A 24,454-nucleotide genomic window follows, 5' to 3' on the forward strand; every position below is an offset into this window, starting at 1 on the left:
GCAATTTCTTGGCACAACGTGGTGACACCTTTCAATCCTCACTACCGTCAGCACATCACTTCCTGAAAAAGTCAAGGGAGCATACAGCCAAGTGCACTGTAGGGAGTCAACCCAGCAAAGTGGCAGCAGTCCTGGGATGAAGCTCAGAGGCAACTCCATAACCAATATGCCAAAACAGACCATTTGTAGAAACACTACCTTATTTCAGCATTCCTTGTTTGCCTGGAGAGGTAGAGCAACTCACTGCAAATAAAAAGACACTAAAGAAAGTCCATCACGAGTGTAGCTTAAATTGAGAACTGCAGTGCAGAAGCCAAGAGGAATATAAGGAGGAGCCCCGGCATAACGACATCATGGTTTCGCTGAGTATGCTCCCCCAGCCCTGCCTCTCAGTGGGCAGGGATGCCTCTTTCCTGCCTTGTACTCCATAAAATGGAGGAGATGAGACAGAGATGAAGGTATAAACTAGACAAAAATCAGCTGATCTCTTAAGGGTTAATGTAGTGTGTCTCCACGGAGGAAGCAATAGTTTTGAAGGAAACAAAGAAAACGGATGTGTCAGGGTACTCAGATCTTGACTGACGCAAACGTAAATAAACCTAAAACAATTACACACAAGATTGAATCACAGATGCCTGTTGTCTGTGTAGAGATGCTTCAAAACAACAGATTTTATGCAAGTCGGATTATACAATATTTTTGTTTACAAGGTCTACTACAGAATAAATTCTACCAAAAGGTGCTTTTCAAACAGCTTACATGAAATTGCATTCAATTGTCTAAGCGTGTGTCCTTTTGCACAAGTTTTGGGAGAGCCAGTGGAGTCAGAGCAGTTCTGGAGCCTCAAGAAAATTCTGGGTGGCTCTGAACAACATCACAGGGGCCACTGTGAGAAACCTCATTTAACATCCTCTCTCTGTCACACATGAGCAGTATAGCAAAGGCTGATTTCACAAACAAACCAAAAGGAAGGTGAATGGATGAACGATAACTTGTGAAGAAAGATCAACAGTGCGCCACGTCAAGTTGCTTAACAGCAGGATGCCCTTATACAGTAACTCTCTGGAGCCACAGAGTCTGGAACCTCAAGCTTCATAAAACACCTTTTTCATCAGCGCACACAAAATAAACAACAATCACCACCACCCTTCATCTCCCATTGCTCTGCCATCTGCAGTTGCACCCAGTGAGAGACAAGGCCAAAACCAGCACCAATCTGCTTTCTCACACTGGTAATGTCCACAATATGTACACATTGCAGTCCCCTCTCACAAACACACACACACTCAGTGCACATCACTCTTATTTTCCTACTTGCAAGAGTGTTTCCCGTTCTACAGATTTTAACACAAAAGATGTCTTTAAACCTAAAAAGCAAATCATGTTTTGGTTAGAAAGAGGCCAGGCTGAAAGTAATCACGACAGAGGGAAAGAATGCCATTTTTACAAACTTCACAAAGCATTAATTTACAGCTCCCAAACACTGACCCAACAAACAAAGCCAGACATTTCCCTTAAACCGGTAACCGGTGCAGCATTCCCACACAAGGAAGGACAGGGGGCAAGCAGGCACAAAGTATTGTGTGGAAAATGATTCACTTAAATTAACAAACTGTAGACTCAGATGAAATGATGGAAAACCCACTGACTTCAGTGAAGTCAAGACTTTCCCCGCCCCCCCCCCCCCCCCCCCCAACACACAGGCTGCCAAGAAAACCTTTCTGCCATGCCATGCCAGATGGCAGAAAAAATCATGATGAACAGTTAACTTTACCAGAAATTGTCACCAAGACATTCAGCCCTTCAAGTACATCCATCTGCTGGAATCTTCTTCGATTGATGAGTGGATAAACCTTCCCCTGACCACTTCTGTCTAGCAGCATCAGACCACTTTCTGTTCCCACTAACAAGTTCACTCCTACAAAAAACAAAACCAAAGATCAAGTTAGCAAGCAGATTTTCCACACATTCTGATAAACTGATGCTTGATATAGCAACTGTCTTGTTTCAAGCAGGTCTAAACACTGCTGGTTGGGTCTCAGCTGCCTGCAGCCTAAAAGATCTCATGATGTAGAGGCTTCCTAAATTACCTGCCCACCGTGACTACTGACAACCAGTTGCAGTGCTCAGGGGAGTGACAGACTGGTAGACCATGGAGAGTTTTCTAGAGCACCAATTCCTAAACAGAAAGGCATGCTAATGTTGGAGGAGAGGTGAGGCACAAAGTGGTACCCAAGCTTATATATTCGGAAGATTATTAGCTGTTGGTAAGAGGGTTCTTATAAGGATGCTCTTGACAAGAACATTGCAAAAAAACCAGTGGTAGGGGCTTGGTCTCCACTGGGAGAAACAGATTGTGGTACAGCCCTCCTGTAAAAGGATCGGCACAGGGTTGGTCCTCAGCTTCCCCTACTATCTTTTCCATCTGAATGGTAAAACCAGAGGAATTACAGTAATCTTGTGTATCCACAGATTTCTCCTAAAGACGAAGCAAATACAGACAAGAAAAGTCAGTAGGCCAGTTTCTTTACACAAAGGTCCAAACATCCACTGGAACACTTTCCAAGAGCCCACAAACCTCAGTATTTAAAATCAAATACTTTTTTACTTTTTTAAATATATTAGACTAGGTTTTAAAAATCTATTAATGTATTATCACTAATAGTTATTTTGTAACTATTTATTTGCAACAGTGTTTCACTCCAGGAAACACAAACTGTGCAGAGACAGGTCAGATACAGTGCAGGGAATGGAAATCAAACCAAATGCATGACTCCCTTTATTAGACTTCTAGGTTGCGATCCCAACATAAAACTTGTCATTCTTAAGCATAATAAAATAATGAAGTAAGAAAAGCAAAATGCACACAAGATGATCACAATGATACTGCTTAATGGCCTTAATCCCTAGTCAGACAATTAACGCCCAGATATAACTTTACTGGTGCCAATGGATGAACCTTCTCTAGCGTAGCACGTGGGCTCAGAGCACAGGAGTCTGTAACTCGGTGCAGTCTGCATCTCTAGCAGCGGCATCCCTTCTCACAGTATCAAAAAAGGGCATTGCTCACAAGGATGAGGAACGCTACCTAAACACCGTCCTGGCTACCAGGCATGGGAGTGGTTTCCAAAAGGGAGGGCACAGTCACCCGGACCCACGGGACACAAGGTGTCTCCCAAAGGGGCAGAATGTTAGAGGGGAGCAGAGCGGCAGCCAGGAGGAGGTAATGATGGGGAAGGGGCCTGAGCTGCTGGTGCTGCAGCAGTCTGAAAAACTTCTGGCTGGGTGAGAAAAACAGACGTAGCACATGGAAAGGTCGGACACCACACTGCGTATCTCCAATTTTCCTCTCTCGTCTTTTCAGTAAGGAAACTTCAGAGGTCACAGCACTCCCCAGAAACCATCACGTCTCTTTGCTCAGACTTGCTGCTCCAATACTCCTCTGCCTCCTCCAGGCAGGAAAGACCACAGATGCCACCAGGCACACAGCATGTCTTGGAAGAGGGCCTGCCACCTTCCCACGCTCTCCTTCAGCTGATGATACCTCCCTCCGTCCCCTTTCTGCCCTCCTCCTGCTTCTGCATCCCCCACACTGGTCTGCACCCGCTGGATCCCATCCCACAACCTCCAGGCGCATTACACATTAGACACTGACCCATCTCCCATACTGGGAGATACCCTCAAAGTGGGAAGTGGCAGAAGAAGGCAGGGAGAACAAGGCACGGCGGACTGAGTCAGGGCTCGGCACAGGCTGCAGCAGCACCTAACCAGCCAACAAAGCACGCAGTACTGAGTCAGTCTCCCTACTGCAGCTCCAGGATCCATTGACTAAAGCCGTAAGTGATTCAGCTTTGGCACGTATTTTTGTATTTTTTTTCCAGAGTGGATTACAATTCAAAGCAAGCCACATGCACACTGCTCCCCCAGGGTCCCTTTCCCTCTTTGTGCATCAGGGCTCAACTGCTCCCACCTCCACCCCCATCTCTTCCTCTGCTGCCTTTGTGGTGCAGGTGTTTCTGCTTCGAGTTTACATGTGTGCCCATCCCCAACCCCTTCCCTTAGCTATATGCATTTTGAGATGAAACTAATGAGGTACTACACACTGGTGGCAAGAAGTGCCTGTACTTTAAAATGCAGGCACTGTTGTTGTGTACCACCACCCTACAATTAAGCAGTTCTGTTTTTTCAAACAAATGGAAATGCTTCCTGAAAAAGTACAGGCTCTCTGTGGAGGCTGGGTGTAAAAATCTATGCTACTGCATCCATGTCGTTACCATTGACTATCACCACTTAGAACTAGAAGAAACAGCATCACAGACCTAATGCAGTCAGAAACCTGCCAGATAACTGGTAAAGGCAAAGCAAAACAAAGCAAGCCCCCTTCTTTTTGATTAAGAAACATCACCATGAAATGGCTTAATTTGCTTAAGGGTAAAGGAAGCTAAACCTTATCAAGAAATAAGCATGTGTACCAGCTTGCATCACCATCAGTTTGGCCCTAATTGTTGAACAAGGAAGTGCTTTGTTACAGCTGTAAAACACCTCTAGGATTTAACACCTATACTTCAAATCACCGTAACAGTCTGATACATAGATCAAAGAAACATAAAACCATTAACACAAATTGCTACTGGCAAAACAAAGCAGATCAGAGAAATTATGAGTCATCTTTACTGATCCTGTATGATTTCTCTCTGCCTTCGCCCTCTCATAGCCTGGAAGTTTACATTTGCACAACTCTTACTCACATGAATACATGCAGAAACAGCATTGGGGTAAAAATTCTTACCAGTAAATTCTGGAAGCAAAGAAAACAGCAGACAGGAAGATAACATGTCGGGAGGGCTATTTAATTGGCATGGCTTTGCAGGCAAGAGGGACAGGACAACAGTGCTGTTCTGAGAAACAAGAAATGCTGGAAATAACCTCAAAAGAGAACTAAGGCCTTGTAAAGAGCTGTGAAGATGTAAACAAGAGAAGTGCACTGTGTTACCCATACAATCATCCTGTGACTCAGGGGAATGGCCAACTCTCTTCACAGTTTTTAAAATGATATTCATGCATGTTTAATGTCTGTCAAGTTTAGGGATACTAGATAAATATGTACAAAACATACATAAGCATCATCTGTTAACATCTAGATAATGAAAAAATTCAGATGGCCCCATAGATTCTGGCCTAGAAAGAAATGACACAGCAGAGAAAAGCTTTTGCTGGGTGTTGCAGCAGTGATTCCATATCACAGGCACTGCTCCAAGCCTTTCACCAGCACAGATTCCTGACTAACTGACACTGACATAAATTATCCCTTATGACAAGAAGGCCAGACACACTTGGTCAAGTGACATCCCATACCCAGCTTCTCTCTGCACTAACTACTCTTAACAAGACCAAGTCATAGACTCACAGTGGAAGATGTCCTTCCTACCCTTCTCTTTCCTCTTCCTTCCTACATAAACTGATGACTGAGGTGGAAAGTCAACTTACGAAACACATCTTAATCAAGCTCCGCAACAATACATTAGCAAAAGGCTCAAAAAAATCATGATTTTTCAAAAGAAATACCCTGTGTGCACCAGATATACAATGTAAAGATGACTACAAGCTCCCAAAAGCTGCAAGACATGTACTAGCAGGAGTTAATAGAGCTGAAAAAGACATCCTGATCAGCTGAATAAAATCTTAACTGTGCCATCAGAAGCATGTATACAGCAGTGGGAAATTATATCAAAGCAGAAGCAACATACTATAAAAACCAATAACGATCAACTCTTGCAACAGAAAGATTTAAACGAGCATTGAATAAATGCAGAGAAAGAGCTAAGGTTTCACAGATACATTCTCAAAGACTGTATGGTCACACTGGCACACGTGCACTTCAAAAGTGCAGGTCGCAAGGGAGAAACAGGCTTGCATTACCCCATAAGGCAGCACACAGTATCTCAGAATTGAATCTCTTCTTGTATTTGCGAATCTCTGGGGTATCACTCTGTGGCCGTGTATTTGTGGGATTCACATTGACAACTGATCCTTTCCGCGTAGGGTCTTGCCTTATTGCCTCTGATCTCATTGCTTCACTAGAAAATCCTACTGAAAAGAAGAAAAGTAAAGCGCATGTAATATCCCTCAAGTGCTAAATTCTGGCCATAAATTCTTTACACCATACAACCCATATCAGTAATTGAGAATACTGAGCAAGTCTTTCTTTTTGTAAGAAATGTAAATGGAAAAAGAAATAAACTATGCAATCCATTGCAAATCAAATAAAAAGCATGATGGTAACATTTGTAAGTACTTTAAAGAGCCACTGAAGTCACTGAACCCTTTTTCAATTGTCGTCTTCGGCTACTTTACTTACCCACAGAAGTCACAGTTGTCCCACTAGATGGAGAAATCTGTAGTAATCTGGGGTCTATAAAAGGTGTAAAGGAGGAGGAAGATTTGTGTTTCTGGAGTGTGTTACTAGCGGACTGAGTCTGCAACGTAAATTTCAACTTTATTAATATTAATGACAATAAAAAGCATGGATAACAACAACCAACATTTTTAAGTCACTACAGAATTATGCTACAGAGCTTCCCCAAGCTTTTATACCTCCTTTAAAGATACACAACGCACTGCAGGCACCACACCTGAACTAGACCATATGCACACTGCACACGTTACAGCGAAATGTAATTAGCTAAATTGTCATCCCTGTCATCTCAGCTGCTAGCAAAGATTTTTAAGGACTGGCCACTACAATCAGGCACAAAGCGAGGGAATATCTCTTTTTTTAAAAATCTGCTTGAATGTACATATGCTATCTTATCTGCAAGCTGTCCACTATCTACAATTTTTGAATTTATGAAGTATCTCCTAATGTGAGCTAGTTTAATAAACTATGAAGTTTGATGTCTTGGCTTGTACAACAAAATCAGAACCATCTGGGATCAAGCATTCACTTCTACGATGGATTATGTTTCAATGTCCACTACTGTTCGTTCTCCCTATTTTGTTTAAACTGAGCCTCTTGCCAGAAAGCTGCAGCAGGTTCTTCCACCTTTATTTGACAAAGCAACATATTAAACCTGTATCGAACAAAGGGGCTCATTAGTGTGGAAGGTGTAGCAAACGGTGATATGAAGCTATGAATATGTAGTGGATAAAATCACTGATGCTTGCCAAGTTATGTGGTCTAAACATGAAAAAACATAAAGAAAAGAAGACAAGTGAAACAATGAACTGTTAAAAGTGGAAATGGAATGACTTAAAAACCCTTGCCAGTTTAGTATTACAGTGACAAGATTGCATACTGAAGCAGAACGGGACAAGTGGGGAAAAAAAGTATATATATGAAGGGCGTGCATGTAGGTAAGTTATATCAAGTAGTACTGGGGTTTTGCTCAGCTTTACACAAACGTAGTTAGAGACCCTTCTTTATCATCAACTTATCTTCAGCCTCTGATCTTTCTAAGCCTCTGCTCTCTACAGAAAAAACAGCAAGGAATCTTAGGAGTGTATCATTCCTCTGCACAGCTCAATACTGAAAGGCTCCTTCGCCACCAGCCACTGCCACAGCCTCCACTTCCCAAGCTGAGTTAACTGAACCCTGCTTATTTATTGCTTAGATCAAAGTAATGAGCAAGCATATCACTGGATCAATCGACTGATCTCTGTAACCTATAAGAGTGTGCTTTTAGAAAGATCAAAGACCAATGAAGCATAGCTGAAAATTGTATTATGCTAACTGAATTTCCAGGAGGAAACCCTCCCACGCACCCTCCTGCTACGTGGTTCAGAGCATTCTTGATCCTGCGGTAAACACAAGCGTTGCCATCAGCCTACCCAGCTCACTGCAGCTTCTCCTCATCACAGCACTTGCATGCCTACATGGCAACATGGCACTCCTGAGAAGCATCAGTTTCTTTGCACCGAGTTTTACTCCCCCTGTACCACTCCTGCTTGCATACTGAAAGAGGCTCTCCCAAAAGCCAGGCTGTCCACTCAGCTAGGACTGGAGCCACTACACTGGGCTCCTTCCTTGCTTACAGCTAGGGCGTAATGGATGTATGTAAGGGGTGAATGACACCCTTCATTCACACGTGTGCATCTCCTCTGCTGCAAGCAGTTGCATACACATGAAGGACCAGGTTTGCCCACCAGCACTTGGTAAGGGAAGGCACCATCCCCGGATCAGCCCATGACAGTGACAGCAAGAGGGAGCTTCTCCCATGGCGAAGCCTTGCTCCTCCACCTGGACACAACCAGCGCTGGTGGAGAACAGTCATCTTTACACAGCTGCTTTTCAGAGTACCCACATACTTGGAAAAAACCCAAAGATTTTCCTCCAGTCATTATTCCAAAGCAACAATACCCCAGGCTTTTACAACCCTCCCGGGCAACACCTGGTTTGTTCACCCAGCCCATATGGCAAGCTTTAAAGAGCAAAACCCCTCCACAGCCGCCTCCTCTCCCGAAGGGTGAGTTTCCACAAGCAGCTCCTCATAGGTGCGGAGTTACCAGCCCAGCCTTTACTAACAAAGACAAACTTAACGGCTAATTTTTAAGAGGCACACTGCTTGCAATTAGCCTACTCCCAGAATAAAACAGAATTTACAAAAAGAGTATTGGCTTGAAAACGCGGTAGTCAAGTTTAGTTTAAAACAAATGCCATGCAATTAATGACTCACTATGAGGAAGCAAAAATAGTAAATTGGCAAGTTTGGCATGGGACTGCTCTAGAGTTAAGGGCTTCTTACACAGAACTGAAATGTGTTATTTGAGGGGTGGGAACAAAGGTGACAGAAAAAAAAAGCAGGGGAGATTGGCTGGAGTTCCTTTGCAAACTAGCTACTAGGCAATGCTGCTATAACCCTACGAAAGCAGCCAGCTGTGGTGTAAGACATACCTCATTAGTAGTTAGCTTGTCCTGGGGTGTCTGTGGGGACATGGTGGGTGTCGGCTGGCTGGAGGATGGGGAGGAGGAGGTGGAGGAAGTGGAGGAGGAATGGCTTTGCTGTAAGAGATCTGGCAAGAGGTGAATGCGACCGGCAAAGCCATTGCTCTCATGATGGCTGGCACGCTTTTTGTCAACTGTACTCTGTAGAAAAAACAGGCACACTTGTCTTGCTCAAGTGCTGCTTAAAGGTCTATATCCCTAACAACCTCTCTCCTTCTCTCCCTCACTTCCTACCTTTTTTACATTTTTTGTTTAATTTATTTTTTAAAGTAAGCTGATAATCCATGCCTTGATGCCTGGATGGAAAGGGAAAGTGGGCAGAGCTACGAAAATTCAGCAAATTCCCACCTCTTCTGGTAGGCAAAAGCTTAGTTCATGTGGTTAACTCGCACAGCCAGTTAATTAACAGAAGAGTAACTGTGCTGGCAAGTCTTCCACCACAATGTGGACAAGTACATTTTTGGGGGCGGGGAGAGGACTTCTTCCTCTATTGTTTTGTTTGAAACTAACTTAAATCCTATACAGATAGGAGCTTGGACTGTCTGGTGAATGCCTTCAGCTAACTATTTAAAACAATAAGCATGACATCTTGATTTTCAAACCAGAGGGCTCAATTAAGAAACTGACATTCAGTTATGAAATTCAGAAATGCGATTACCAAGGAAACTCCTATAAGCTAGCACACTCATTAACATACGAGCTCATTTAAAAGCAGGGAATCATCTTTCAGAGGCACAAGAATGCGATATTTTCACAGTCAACACAGTGCTCTAGCTCTGTCTGCATTTTCTGCCTCACCATCTATTTTGCTTCTCCGTTCCCCCACACTAACCATTGCATGAACTTTGTATGTACGAGTGTGTGTGTATGTTATCTGGGTGGTCTGTATGCCCTCAACTACAGGTTCAAAACAATTTAGAAAAACCTTGAATGCCTCCTCCCCAGCCTCCCTCCCAGCCCTACTCCTGAGAGCCACATTTGGGTCTATGGTAAAAGTAAACTAAGTTCTTGCCCCAGACACTTGCTCCACACACCTGCAGCTTTTCTACCCTTCTCTCCCACAGACTTTGAGGTACTCTGCATGGTGCTGCCATGGGTGTCACTGGAAAGCATGCAAAACAGAAGCAAGGGGTGAAAGGCTACTCTCCTCTTTGCATGCATCAAACATCTTGCTCTTCTGAAAATCACTACAGCTGTGTCTTGATAATACAAACAACAAATATAATGTAGAAACAGCATGGGTGAATGAGCGAGTGGGTTAATGAGCACAGAAAAGGTGCAGCACTGCACAGTGAAGAAAAAGCAATACCTGTCGGACAATTAAGGTGCCCTCCTTTGAAGGAGTCAAGGCAGGTTCACTCTCCACATCATCATGGACAATCATGGTTTTCACTGACTCTGTTTCACCATTGCTCAAGTTCAACGTTGACCTAGTTACCAGAGAAGAAATAACTGGAATGAGGCAACAGCACTTGTGCCCTAACTTTCACTGCCCCGCACTGAGCCACACTCAAAATTAATCTCTGTTGTTACCAGTGTGCAATATTTACATAACCTGTCTAGAAAACCTTCTCTATAAAAAAACAGAAGTCAGGAGTTTAACACCACTTCTTGTTTTATAATGGATCAAGGGAGAAGAGGGAAAGGACATAATTTATAGAAGCCTACTTTTTGAAAAGATTACTCTCAGTGTTTGAAAATGTGAATGTACAAGGCTGTTATGTCTTGCTCATAGATTGTTGTAAGCTGAAAGAACTAACACACAAGCCAAAATACCAACGTCTCCTTTTCATTCAACCCCCTAAAAGGGAGAAGAAAAAAAAAAAAAAAAAAAGGCAAAACACCATTAAAAGAACTAACACTGCTCGGACATCATCTGGTCCAGAAGTAGATTCATCTGCTCCTTCTTGCTCCATGTCATCATCTTCCTCATCTGTTGTCCCTGACTCCTCACTTGAAGATGAGTAATCTGTTACTTTATGTGGAGGTCGCACATCCTCTACCGCTCGCAGTTCCTTTGCCAATGCAGTTAAATCCTGATGGGAGAGGGAGGAACAAAATGATGTTGCAAGGAAGAGATGATAAGAATTTGCAAGACAAACTTGTCCACTGTTGTGTTTCCATAGACCCAGCAGTATTGTTTCCTCTGATTTATTCATTCCTGATAGTTACCAAAACTCACTTTCTGATAAATAAAAGCATCAAGAAAGTCAACCTAAGGATGCCTTGCATATATACAGAAAAATGTGCACACTCTGAATCCAGACTATCCTGATATGACTTCAGTTTATCCCATTATACCATCTGAAGGACATGAACAAGCACCTGGTCCCACTCTCACACAGTGGCTGAATGTCACGGTTCGTTTTCCTAAACTTCACAGGTCGATAGCATCCACCACAAGAAATCTAGGCAGCAAGGTAGCAGGAAAGATCCTGAGACTTAGTGAGCCACCCAAGGCACAGTTCACAGAGAGCGGATCTCCTGGGAACCTTCTGATGCATTTCCAGTTGCATGGATCCGCACTAAGGAGTTCACCTGAGAAGTCAGATTCACTAGCACCAGCTCAGTCACACACAACTGTCAAACAGTATGGGACATAAGATGCTTTTCTGTCTGCAGCTTGGAGTTTGGGCAAACCAGGTTTGCAGTCAGTGCAATCTGCTCACAATTGTGTAGCTATGCTTTATTTAACTGAACACAGTTTATGGCAAATACTTCACACATTATGCTACCAGAAGTGAAGAACCAACCTCTATGTTTCTTTAAGAAAGCAGCTTTAACTGACAGATTTGGGTGCTAGTGCAGTGTCGTAACGACAGGAGAAAAAAGTTTTAAGGCAAGTTGGAAATAAAGTGAAAACCCACTGTGACTCCCCAGAAACAACCTGACATAGAGCTGTAATCAACGGTAACAGCAGTCAGATTTTCTTCAAAATGTCAGAAATCTTTCACAGAAAATAGCAACAATTTAAGGTCTTACCACTTCTCCCTGCACCATTCAGCCCAGCATTGGCACATTCAGGTCAAATGTACAATCATTGGTCCAGCCCCAGGAAGGAAGCACAGGATTGAAAGAGAAAGGCAAAGGTTAGAAGAAAGAAGACCAGAGAGCAGAAATCAATTCCAGAAGCAGAGCAAATTCTAATGCTCAAAGTACTGTGATATGTGCAGGAAACTGCAGAGCCCAGGACATGCTGCTAGGCCCACACATACAAACACCAACCCAAGCTGAAGTTCACCCCCAATGGCACCGTAAATGGAAGCCCACACTGTACTTTTTGTGGGCCTACCTGAAAGTGAGAGAGGACAGGGGAAAGTGGATGCAACTTACAGCAGGCTTGATAGGTCTGAAAACTTCTTTTTTCTCTTCAGGCTTTTTAGGTGCACTTTCATGACGCTGCGATGGTGAACCCTCTGATTTGGATGATGCTGCATGTGTCAAGACCCCAAAGGGAACACAGAACAAAACAGATTAAGCAGGGAACTAAAGTATGTTTTCTTACCTCACTAAGAATTAAGTCTTCCACCCTCTAAGTGGGGAAGAGAGGTGAGAAGGCTATCAGGCAGTGCCTGACAACAAGACCTAGGTTTCACTGATTCACTACTACATTGTCCCTGAAGGACTATACAAAAAAAAACCATTGTAAGCTCTGATCTGTATAGGTGCAGCTGACCTATGACTGAAGCCAAACTGTCACACAGCTGTAAATCAAAGAGGGTAACTCAATTGTGGCCACAAGCTGGAAAACCTGAATCAGTATCCAATGTCCTCCAGATGAGATCTAACCATAGCAGTCTGTACCCTGTGTCAACAACTACCAAGGAGATAGGCAACAAGCATCAAAATGTGCTCTTGCACACATGAGGAAGGGAGCCCATGACAGCATGGAGACTGGGCTGTTTGCACATAGGAAAATGCAGCATTACTGAATTTGAATCAAAAATCAAAGAAACACTTCCTCAACAACTTCTGCACTTACTCTTTCCCAAGCCAAAGTGAGCAATGGAAGCTAACCCACCTTTGGACACTGCATGCTCAAAGGTCTTTCCCAGTGAGGGTTATCATCCCTCATTACTGAGTGTTTCACAACTTAATAAATCTAGAAACACGATGTTATGAAGGGTGGGGGAAGGACTTACATCTCATCCGGAACCGCTCTCCAGACCCACTCTGAGAGCCGGGGTGGGAGCCAGGCTGTGAGCCAGAGTTGCTGGAACCTGAAGAACTGCCACTGCCTGGCCTTGGTACGAGCTTCTCCACCCTTTCCCACAGCAGACGAGGCTCTATATTGCTGTAGCGGGGGGGGTAGAAAGTCTTTGTCACACATTTCAGTTTCAGATTCTTGTTTCTAAACTCAAACATTACTCTTTCTCAGTGTTTTGCTAGTAACTCATCTGAAACAGCTCTTAACACTGAGCTGAGGGCATTAGTGATGCTTCACAATCCAAGCGGTGGCTCCCTCTGAAATACCTATTACCTTCCTTTGGACGGTAAAAGAAAAGTTTAGGTGGGTGTAAGCTATTCTTTCTATCTGGAACTGCCAACTATCTAACCTAAAGTTAAAGGGAGAGCAGCCTGGACGCAGCAGGTTTAAAATCGGCTCAGAAGTGCCCTGACTACCCACACATAAGCCAGAAAGACATCACTGACTGTCACTCCCAGAATATCCTCACCCCTTTCCAGTGAGCCAGTTCCAGAGTGGCCCGTCTGTGTTGCTCTGCTGAGCTCTGGAGGCAGCCTCCTCCTCCCCCTTTCTGACTTCAGATGCTCTGTGTCACAGCTCACGGACACTCCTCCCCCCTCTTAAAGTCTGGTTCTGGCTGAGAGGCCAGAAAGTTTCTGAGATGTCTTCATTTTAGATATTACAAACACTTCTGCTGCCAGTAATCCTCACAGTATGCCCAAGATGGCCTGTTGCTCCAAAAGGGAAGATATTAATGAATGTCCACGTTTTTTCAGAAATCTTAAGGGTATTTTGAAATTATCTCTACAGTTACAGGGCAGGCAACTCCAAGGAGGAGAGGGAAGAAGAAATTTTGCCAGTTGATACATGTGCTACAATAAGGAAAATTAATATTAATCATTACTGAAAAGGGATCCAAATTCATCTTCCTTTCATGTCCAACAGACAATGCCAAAAGCTCTCTGGAAATGCCTAGCTTCCCATAGGCCTTTTCCTTTCAGTTCAAGAAAGGCAAGGACATGTAAGCTTACAAACCTTGTGGAGTTCCTTTGACCTGCTTGGTTATTTTGCTGCCCACTGCCCTGCAGTGGAGAATCACGGCGGGACAGGACTGGTGATCGGGACGTTGTTCTCACAGGTACCTTTGGAGAAAAAAGGTTGTGTCAAACCCATGAAGAGGAGAGAGAGAAGAGGAAGGTTAAACCTCTCCTGCTACAGAATATATTCTTAAAATTTTAACAACACTTAATTCTAAGTCCAAGCTAGTATCAACGACCATAAGCAACAAACACACACCCACAAAACCAAAATCCTTAGCTGAGATGCTGTTCAGATTTTGAAGAGAACTCAAAGTTTAGTCTTAACATTAAGTAGTGTTTAATAGTTACCACACGAACACATACACGCCCCGCTACTCTCCAACTACTGAGACATTTATAAAGAATATCGCATTTTGACTGAAGCAGGGGAGGCACAAAGCAATTTGCTGAAACAGCATGAGAATTAGGAGAATAAGCTCAGGGGAACCAAACAAATGCCTGGGAATGGATCAGCAGAAGGCAAAGACTGGTGGGGGAGAAAGAATATACTTAGAAGAAGCAAATCCCAGTGGATGGGAGGGGGGGTGGGAAGGGGAGAAGAAGAGGAAATATATTGAATGTTTCCTTTTTGTTCAGATCCATCTCAATTTTAAATATGTGTATGATTCATAGTTTGGGTTGCTAACAGATGAAGAGGAAAATTAAGTCTGAGCAATAACCTCAGGGATATTTTAAACTCTTTCCTGAATATGGTAATGATGTTAACTTTGCATAATAAATTGTCTCTCTGAAATAGCTGCATTCTATAAATAATTTCCAATTTTATATGAAGCTTCAATATTGTACTTAAGGTTTACCATCATTAACCCATTGACTGAACACCTACATTATGATCTGCCTTCCAAAATACTGTTACCAATGCTGGCACAAGGGCATGGTCTTCCCAGTGCCCAGGGTATCACATCCTTAAAAAAATAAGAATTAATAATAAAAAAATAGCACACATCTGTCTTTCTACTCCTTACCCTTGGAGGCACCTCGTCACTGTCTGATCTAGCCCAAGCCTTTTGGGTGGGGTCGGGTACCTCCGACTTAGAGTCAGAACTCTGATTTAGCACTTCACTGCGTGAAGGTGGATATGGGTCCTGGGAACGAAGATGGTGATGAGCAAATTTGGGAGAAGGGTCACTGAAGGAATGGGATCGCGAGACAGGGGAAACATTGTTCTTGAGAGATGCCAGATGGGACCACTGTACCTTACAAGAAAACAAAACATAAAACATTCAATGCGCTCAGTATAACTGGCTTTCCAATTAACACAGAATAAAGGCAGGTGGGGCGGGCAGAGACAAATTGGTTATGGCATTAGGTAAGCGTGGGGTGGAATCAATGCACTTAAAAGCAAGGCAAGCGCCCAAAGAATGTAACAGACTGAAAATACAGCACATATGCATTTTTTGTGAGATATGCTCGCCACATACACATACACTGGTGCCCAGAAGAAAAGGGGACCTAGTATCTGCACCATGAGCCTGAGTCCAAGGGCCACTCAAGACCGAAGTCACCTTACATTCCCTGGTCTTCAGTGGGCTTTGGTCAGGTCTCATGGCAGCACTGGTAGACTGGGAAATTTGAAGCAGATATCCAATTGAAGAAATGTACAGAATGCTGTAAAATGTGCAAACCGACAGACATCTACATTACCTAATAAATTTAGGAACTAGATACAGTTCCAAACTTTTGGCGAAAGACCATAACGTAAAAGCCTTTATTCCTTTACAGTCATTGCAATATATATAAAAAAACTCATAATATATATTGTATATAGTATACATATGTACAATGCATATTATATTTACACCATATATGTACCATATACTGTACATATATACATATTTGTACACAAACTAAGCACACACGTACACACACACATATTCAATTACACAAACTAAGAAGGAACAACAGTGATTCCAGAGTTAAAACTTCTTTAGGATTTCCACTGAAATCCATATTGACTCTTCAGCCTACTCCCTCCTTGTGCACAAACCTGTGTCTCAGAGTTAATTTCTGAATACTAAGGAGAAGGAAAGGTTGTAACTGAGGAACACTCTGTTTTCACACCTAATAATTAAGCAAAACTTTGCTTTCAATCCCAGTTTCAGTAGGCTGGTTGTATTTGGTTTTATATGATTATTACTTCCTCAATTTTAATACACACAGCTGTTGAAGAGCTAATATGAGTGGAAACCCAGAATTTAAAAGTAACTGGCACAGAGAGCATGAAGATACAAGTCCAATATTTTGAAATAGTCATAGAGGTTTGAATAAAAGCCAGGAATTAATGAATAAGAGACGAAGTTCTGTCCTGATTTTCTCCCACTCTCCCATCTGTTCAAATTCTCCTGTTGCCCAAAAGAGTTGCAATACCTAGTCACAATGAGGGACAGCTTTAGCTTGCACTGTCATCAACAGACTTAATTTGGGAGAAGAAAATTCTGCATGGAAACAGAGGAACCAAATGCAGAACTATACTCTTTAATTTAGCATATCAAAATTGCTCAGAATTTATGGGCTATGTCTAAGTTTTAGACAAAGGTTACTTTTTAAATTCATGCTGTAATTCCTATGATGAGATACAGATACTAAGATCTGGAGGCTCCTCCTTAGAAAAGAACAGAACAATGGCAGCCACACAGCTCAGCATTTTCAATCTCTTTTTGATTTTCCAGGGGCGGTACAGAGCTCTATTTAGCAACTGTAGGCCTACTGACAACAAACTTGCTTTTCTTAGTCATGTTTTGTAAATCTCTTTGAAGCAGCGCTCATACTATTAAAAAGCCACCTGTTTAGTTAGCTTTTTCTGAAAGAATTTAAAAACCCAAGCAAGCTCACTTCTTTCCTGAGCATCCTTTTTGGTAGTAAATATCTTGCACAGATCACATTCTGAATTGTAAAAGTGCACTGCAAATGTCACCAGTGTTTAGCCCACCATTCCACTGTTGCACAGACAGATAATAATGGAATGCAACAGTTCTAATACAGCTCTAACATTAAAAGAAGAAAAAAAAAACCAAACCAACAACAAACCCACTATCAGTTTATCAATAAAATAAGAAAAACAGACAAAGAGAATATTTACTGAATAAGCTGCTTTGTGTTAACAGTGCTACCCTTTCTGTAAGACTTTCTAAGAGCCAAGATCTTCAAATTTGAAGGAAACATGCTGGGACTTCCACATTTTCTCCAGGCTCACCAAGATTTTCCTGGGCACTTACCTGGGGCTCCATTGGCCTCTGCAGGGCAGGCTGAGCAGGTTCTGAGTTTCCATTGGAAAAGGACTCTGATCTTGAAGGCACTGGTGGCTCCAACACTTTGCCCATCTGTTTAGACTGTGCTTCAGGGGAGCCCTGATTAGTTTTTCTAAATCTGTCCTCCACCTAGGTCAAAATAAATGGAGGTTAAATGTGCAGTCAATAAAACCAGTTACAGTAGAAATACGAAGTTGAGTACCACCTTTACTTTACCATAAAGAAACCAAATACATTTGGGACTTGGCAGGATTTTTTTCCCTACTGCTGCTTTCACCAACACTGTAAAACACAGAGAGAACTACACCAATATGGAAAATCCATTCTAGAAAGAGAGGATACAGCAGGCAGATGTGAAGTGATACACTGACAGACCATTATGGGGCTTCTTTCTGCCTAGACTAATTATCATCCATCCGTATTTTCCTCACGGACAATAAAAAGGATATATGAAAACAGAAACAACTTTACAGTACAAAAGTCCATTTCCCATTGCTATCCCTTACTGTAGTTACCCACCTTACTCAACTAACAGTATTCAATTACCTGCTTTCCTGTGCTTGTCTCTTTGGCAGTGCAAGAAGAGATAGGGTATGCTTCTCTACCTGGTAATGCTGGAGGCTGTTTGGCTTTAGGTATGAAATTGTAGGACTGGTCGTCCTCTCTCTTATCAGATAGTCCCAACATGATCTCACAGGCTGCAAAGAACAGCCCCAGCAGCTTGTTTCTCATTCTCAGGGAGGTGCAGAAGTAATGTACACTAACCTCAAGGGCTTGTCAAGGGGAAAACTAAGTCAGAAAGTGCTCAGTCCTCAAACAAACATCAAGCGAGGTCCCCATCCAGAAATGTCGCCTCTTCCAAGGCCACAGCATTGCGACCAAAGTGAGAGGTACGAAGGGCAAGAGACGGAAGGAAGCTCCGGCCAGAAAGAAAGTATCCTCGCATTTCCCAAGATGGTCTGTTGCTGGAACAAGGGCACCATGTGAGTTTCTGGCAGGTGAGTTGCCTCTGAGGAATGCTAAACTCCTAGCGCTTTATCAAAGCATCAAAGAAAGATCAAACTGGCAGCTTTGTTGTGATTCCGTTCACAAGATTTGCTTTAACGTTTGTGCCTGGAGCACAAAACCAGAACTGGTGTGGTTTCCTAATTGTTCCCTAGCAGTGGTGGTCTGGAGAGACTGGCTATTCATATACCCGTCAGAAGACAGACGCAAGTTTCCAGGACTCCTCAAGCTGGGCTGCTTTACAAACTCAACCTGCCTCTGCGTTCAGAATTTGAGGACAGTAACAATTTGCCTGTGGGAACAAGCAGAGAAGCTTCTGCCAGGTCTACACAAAATACACCATGTCTTGAGAAGTACAATAATGGAGGCAAGCATCTTCACCATACAATCATTTTCACTACTGTGTTCAACTTCACAGAGCCATCCTTTAAAGTTTAAAACCCAGACTCCTTGTTATGAATAGAACAAGGAAAAGCCTCAAGTCCTTCTGTCTGAAGGAACAGGCTTTCATGTCTCTAGCTGTAGATGACAGGAGGTTTCTTCCACAAAGCACATAAACTGAATGAGCCACATGTACTTAAAACTAGGCAAGAAGTAGGAAGGAGATAGCAAGTGCATCCCTGGATAGAAACAGGCCCTGTTCCGGTCATCTGACTGTGCCAGAAAACAGTATTAAGCCTCATTTGTTGCTCTAAGCTCCTTGCTGTTTCTCAGAGCCAATCTTAGAAGACCTTTTCCTTATATCCTCATTGCTACTGCAACGGGAAAAAAAAAACCCTAATGACCATTAGACTTTGCCAGAACAGCGAAGTTATTCCACTTTGGTTTACTATTCCGATGGCCAGGACCTCCGTGGATGGAGACTTTCTCTGGAGAGCAGTATGTCTGAAAGTATGAGGCACAGAACACTTACTCCAGTCCATTATTTTATGTCAAGAATGACATCAGAGTTAACACCTGCTGTTAAGATTAACTCGTGTCAGTCCCACTGCCAGGCACTAAGATATTATGGCTATACTTCTACTACACTTTTTAGAAAGAATATTACACAGCGATCTCTGGAAAAATCTGACTAACACAATTTTCTGTGCCTTCACTTTACTCCTCCTAGCTAGAGTAATCACAAAAAAAAAAAAGACTACGACAGAAAAACAGTGAGTCAGCGATTCTGCTAAAGGATGTAACACCTTAAATCTTCAGGAGTTTCTCTCCTTTTCAATTCTGAAAGAATAATGGGAGACGAGGAGCAAATACTGTTCTGCATCACTCCAAAGCCCACCTTTAAGGTGGACAGGAGTGCTAGACTGGCACTGTGCTTTCACCAAGGTGGGTCAGGAACATGCAATGAGGACAGGGGGGCTAGTTCCATGGCTGCACCTCCACATACCGGGCAAGTCTGAACTTCTTCCAAGAGAGAGAGATACTTCCAGATACATATCAGATACTTCAACCACCAAGTGGAATGGATGAGATAGCATAAACATGGTTTATGAAGAACTTGGGTAACAGCATCTACAAGAAAACGAGTTTGTGTTCGCCAAGCCCAAACAGCAATACTTCAAAGGCAATGAAGTGCTACTGGACGAAGGTGGACTGAGAGATATTTTACCATGTTCAACATCCCCAAGGATTTTTTTGTTCTTGTTCCAAAACATATTAACCTAGTTCTCACATGCTGGTGATGAATGCCATTAAGAGCTTTGACCAGTATTACCCAGTCTGTTGGTTTGTGGGCAGTATGGTACTCAAGGGAAACGTAAGAATAAGGGTGCTGAAAAAGAGCCAAGTATGTATCAGAGGCAATTACTCACTTAGCAATGTTACACGTAGAGCAGTGAAGACAGGGGACCACTCACTGAAACAAACAGCACTCTCATGATTTCAGATCGACTTGCGAGTGTGAGTCCAAGAAAGCAGCACCACAGAGTTTTGTAAGAGGAGGACGTGAACTCAGAAGAGAATACTTAACACCTCAAAAATGGAACTAATGAAATTCAAGTTTGTGTTCATGAGAAGGAAATTTCCAAGCGCATGAGCTAAAGCACCAAATGTGTAAACAGGCGCTGTGCAGAAGCATCCCTCATAGGTTCGTGCTTTCCAGTTGCCTCCCAATTTCCCATCCCAGTACCTGCCAGAGACACAGATCACCAACTGCACCAATGCTTCCTATGAAAACATGTCTGATGAAGTGCAGATGAGATTAACTTCCTGACATGATGCTTCCAAAACCAGGTCCCCTCAGTCTGTAGCCTTCCAGAATTTCTTTCCACCCCTTGTACCTCAAAACTCTGAACTCCAATGATTGCAGCAGAAGTACTGAGAAGTAGCCCTCGGGTTTGGAAACCAGCAGCCAACACTTTAAAATACCCTGCCCCTTATGAGTTACGCTTTGGCCTCTCACTGTACTATAGCAGAACTGCAGTCATGAGGATGCCAACAGGCAGGGGCAGAAAGGCAAGCAGCAGATTCCTGCCCCCAAGCAGGACTTACCTCACGTGCTCTTTCAGCAGGCTCATAGTGGGATTTTGGCTCAGGGGTATGATAGCTTTGTTTATTTCTTTCTTGCTGCTGCTGCTGCTGCTGCTGTTGCTGCTGCTGCTGCTGCTGCTGCCGCCTGTGATCATGCTGCAGTGACAGGAGGTAGGCTTGCTCCTGCTGCAACTGGCGCTGGAGTCTCTCTGCCTGTCGGTGTTCCTCCATTTCTCGCCATCTGTATTCCTTTGAGAGAACGTGTGCATAATTCAAGACATGACATTGACTGTACGGTGGATGTGCCCCTATCCATCCCGTTAAAAATGCACCTTTCTGGTTGTTGTTGACTTTTTTTTTCCTGGTTTATTTCATTGTTAAAGTGTAACCAAGAGCTAAGTTAGACCACTATGGCATGTGCCTCATGTTGGGAAAGTTGAAAGTGTACTGCTAACCTTGATATGATCGGAGAGTTACGTCAAAACTGACTTTTATTAAAGGAAAAAAAGAGAGTTATTTACACTAAATCCAGTGTAAAGTTCATAAAACAATGATTAAGACCAACACTAGGCCATTGTATCCTGGGGTGGATTTACATATCATGTGTGCTTTTGATCTGCAACATAAGCACTCTAGCTCTTCACTGAATGCCAAGGTCTGTTCAGAAACTCGACCACCACACCAGAACTGTTCCACTTTAACATAAAGCCTCCTCTACTGCCCAGAAAGCAGTGTGACCATACAGCACTTCTCATATGTGCCTGTCAGCCCACGACGCTAGCTTAAATGGCCTTTTAATCAAGCTCCTTTGTTGTCATACTGTCAGTGCAGCTGTGGCCGACTGAGGGAAGCCTAGGACTGGCCAGATAAATGGATCCTATAGCTACTGAACAAAACAGATACAGTGCTTTACCAGTAACATGGCCTGCTCCTGGAGCAGCTGCTGCTGTAGAATTTCCAAGTGCCGCTGCTCCTCTTCTAGCTGTCGCCTGATATACTCCTGTCACATAGAAATTACCCAGCAATAAATTTATTCAAAAGGAATGCATCAGAACCCCCTGGGTGGAACACCACACACTACTTCCCCAGTTCAGCTTTAATGAGAAACGCACTTCAGGATGGATTAGTGCCTGCAGAACAATTTAGGAAGCCCTGCCTCCTGAGCATGGGATTTTGGCCCCTTCTGTTCTGAAATTTGCACTCCTGCAAATGTTGCCGACATGGGCCAGAGCTCATTTACGTATTTTGGAAGTGGTTTCAAGAAGCAGCAAAATGCACTTGAAGGTTTTGGAAAGTTAAAACACAGCAAGTCTGACTTAACACAGCCAATACAAAGTCACATGCAAGTTGTATTAAACATTAGTTTGTTGCACTGGTGCGATGAACTGTTAGCAACAGCTAGAGCCAGGCGTAGTGTAGGCAGACCTGGAGCAAGCTCCCCCAGAGGGACTCTGCCAAGTGCAGCTGGGACCTGCCCTGCCATCTCCCCTGCTGCCCTCACCAGAAGCTTCTCCTGAGCAGACACTGCCAGCCTTGCTGAATTATGCGATGGTTATGACACAAACAAACATCCACCAGGAAACAGATATTAGACCAAACTCGCTTGCTCTTGTGATCTAGCCATCTCTTCACCCGCAGCCTCAACAGGTCGACAGGTTTACCCGCTGCTTCGCCTGATCCCTTGGAAGAACTCAAACTCTGAAGCACCAAACCCAAGCTGGTAACATCCTATCATGCAATTAATGGAACTATGTGCATGCGCACACACACAAGCACACACACACACGCACATATTTACAGTGTATGCATAAAGAATTTAATGGATCAGTGATGCAGTGATGGGAGCTACAGAAAGTCTTATGACAGACTGATGAGATACACTATACTGTTGTTACGCACATTGGCTGAGCCATAGTTTGGGTTAACAAAAATTCGAAGAGGGGGCATGTCCTTTCTTCCAGAACAAAAAATTTAGAGTGGTTCAACTTGCCCAATCAATTAGCCATAAGTCATTATTGGCACAGTGCGTAATTAGCATTTCAACAGTTTAAAAAGCAGCTGGGGGAATACCCGGTGTCTGCCCAAAAGCAAATTGCTGTGCTGTCATTAGAGATATTTATTCCCATTGGTTAGTCTTCTCTCCTTTTGACTCAAAATTTTTTGAAATATAACAAACACAAATTCCCCAATAACATGATCATCAATGTTCATCAATGATACAGTGACTTTACATCAGAAAAAATTAAGGTACATCAGGCCAAAACCAGCATTCCTGAAGTTAATGGGAAATTTCCAGTCAGTCTCTAGGACAGTAGTTTTGGCCCTTGATTTAGGATCAATATTTTGCAGTACATGCACAATCATTATTACCCTGATTATCACCCTGATTAAAGCTTTTAAAGGATTTTAAAACATGCAGATGTCATGCATAAATATAGCAGCTTAATTTCAATTTAAAAGGTTTCTCACCTGTACTTTCAATGTATTAAGGGCACACTGACACGATCTAAGATATACTTGCTGCCTGAATTGGCATACATTAATAGAGCTGATTTTAAATAGACAGAGGAAGAGACTGAGATTGCATATTTACATTTTAGGAAGGAAAGGAAAACCCTGTGCAGCCCAAACGTTCCATCTCACATTCAGAATATTCAAAGTTGATGATGAGCCTCTGACCAAATCTGAGTGCCAGAAGCTGACACGCAACAGAGCTGCCCTTCTCTGGGAGGCCTTCTGAACATGGGCATGTCCTGCAAGAACCACTGATCCAGCAAGACAAGCCTAGAAATTATTTTCAGCCCCAGTGATGATTTCGCCAATTCTGATGGTTTTAAGTCAAGCCCAGGGGCATGAGCTGAATTTAGAATGAGTACCACAACAAGACTTCTTTTTTCGAGAGAATATTGAAGCTGCCAGGATTCTCCATAAAGCCCTACGATCTGTTAGTGTGTTTGCTGTCAGAGACAACAAAGATGAAAGGGTCAGTGTTAGGTTGCCTCTAAGCTGCTTTAAGCCTACTAATTTTTTTTTAAAAATAGATTGTAATTTAGAAGAAACAAACCTATTCCACATATATCTGTATCATGGACTCACCTGCTCCCTTTCTACCCTCCTCTTTTCCTCCTCTGCTCTTCTTCTCTCTTCCTCTTCCTTACGCCTCCTCTCCATTTCTTCCAGACGTCTTTTTTCTTCCTGTTCTCTCCTCCTTTGCTCACGCTCTTGTTGCCTTCGAGCTTCCCGTTCTCTTCTTTGTTGCTACAAAAAGGAAAGGAAACCACAAAGTTTTACTTTTGTTGTTATCAAAGAAAGAGGTGGGGTTGTTTTCTACTGTGAAGAGAGAGATTTACCAGGACTGGCAAGCTCTGCAACTGAGTGACAAAACATTTTATGCAAGTGTTCCACCAGGAAACTAGCTCATACCCAGCACACAACTATCCCTAAAAGCAGCCTTGCTTACTGTCTCTGGTTTCTTCATGTACACACACAAAGTCACGTACCATGT

General features: G+C 43.0%; 1 protein-coding gene across 10 annotated transcripts in view; it reads right to left on the reverse strand.

Annotated features, from left to right (window-relative positions):
* The window catches only part of MAP4K4 (mitogen-activated protein kinase kinase kinase kinase 4), a 170,973-nt gene that overhangs the window by 14,929 nt on the left and 131,590 nt on the right, over positions 1-24,454 (reverse strand). Inside the window, exons 13-26 of one of the 10 annotated variants that reach the window (XM_055701196.1) lie at positions 24,046-24,207; positions 21,863-21,949; positions 20,971-21,198; positions 17,443-17,604; positions 15,193-15,423; positions 14,163-14,269; positions 13,084-13,235; positions 12,275-12,372; positions 10,802-10,977; positions 10,251-10,371; positions 8,891-9,082; positions 6,359-6,476; positions 5,920-6,087; positions 1,775-1,918 (exon numbers count right to left, since the gene is read on the reverse strand). In XM_055701196.1, the coding sequence (XP_055557171.1) occupies positions 1,775-1,918; positions 5,920-6,087; positions 6,359-6,476; positions 8,891-9,082; positions 10,251-10,371; positions 10,802-10,977; positions 12,275-12,372; positions 13,084-13,235; positions 14,163-14,269; positions 15,193-15,423; positions 17,443-17,604; positions 20,971-21,198; positions 21,863-21,949; positions 24,046-24,207 (2,146 nt within the window). Of the gene's footprint in view, positions 1-1,774; positions 1,919-5,919; positions 6,091-6,358; positions 6,477-8,890; positions 9,083-10,250; positions 10,372-10,801; positions 10,978-12,274; positions 12,373-13,083; positions 13,236-14,162; positions 14,270-15,192; positions 15,424-17,442; positions 17,605-20,970; positions 21,199-21,862; positions 21,950-24,045; positions 24,208-24,454 lie in introns of all 10 variants that reach the window. The other 9 variants (XM_055701197.1, XM_055701195.1, XM_055701200.1 and 6 more) reach the window with 9 other exon arrangements.

Source organism: Falco cherrug, chromosome 2, assembly GCF_023634085.1.
Source record: "Falco cherrug isolate bFalChe1 chromosome 2, bFalChe1.pri, whole genome shotgun sequence".
Lineage (NCBI taxonomy): Eukaryota > Metazoa > Chordata > Aves > Falconiformes > Falconidae > Falco > Falco cherrug.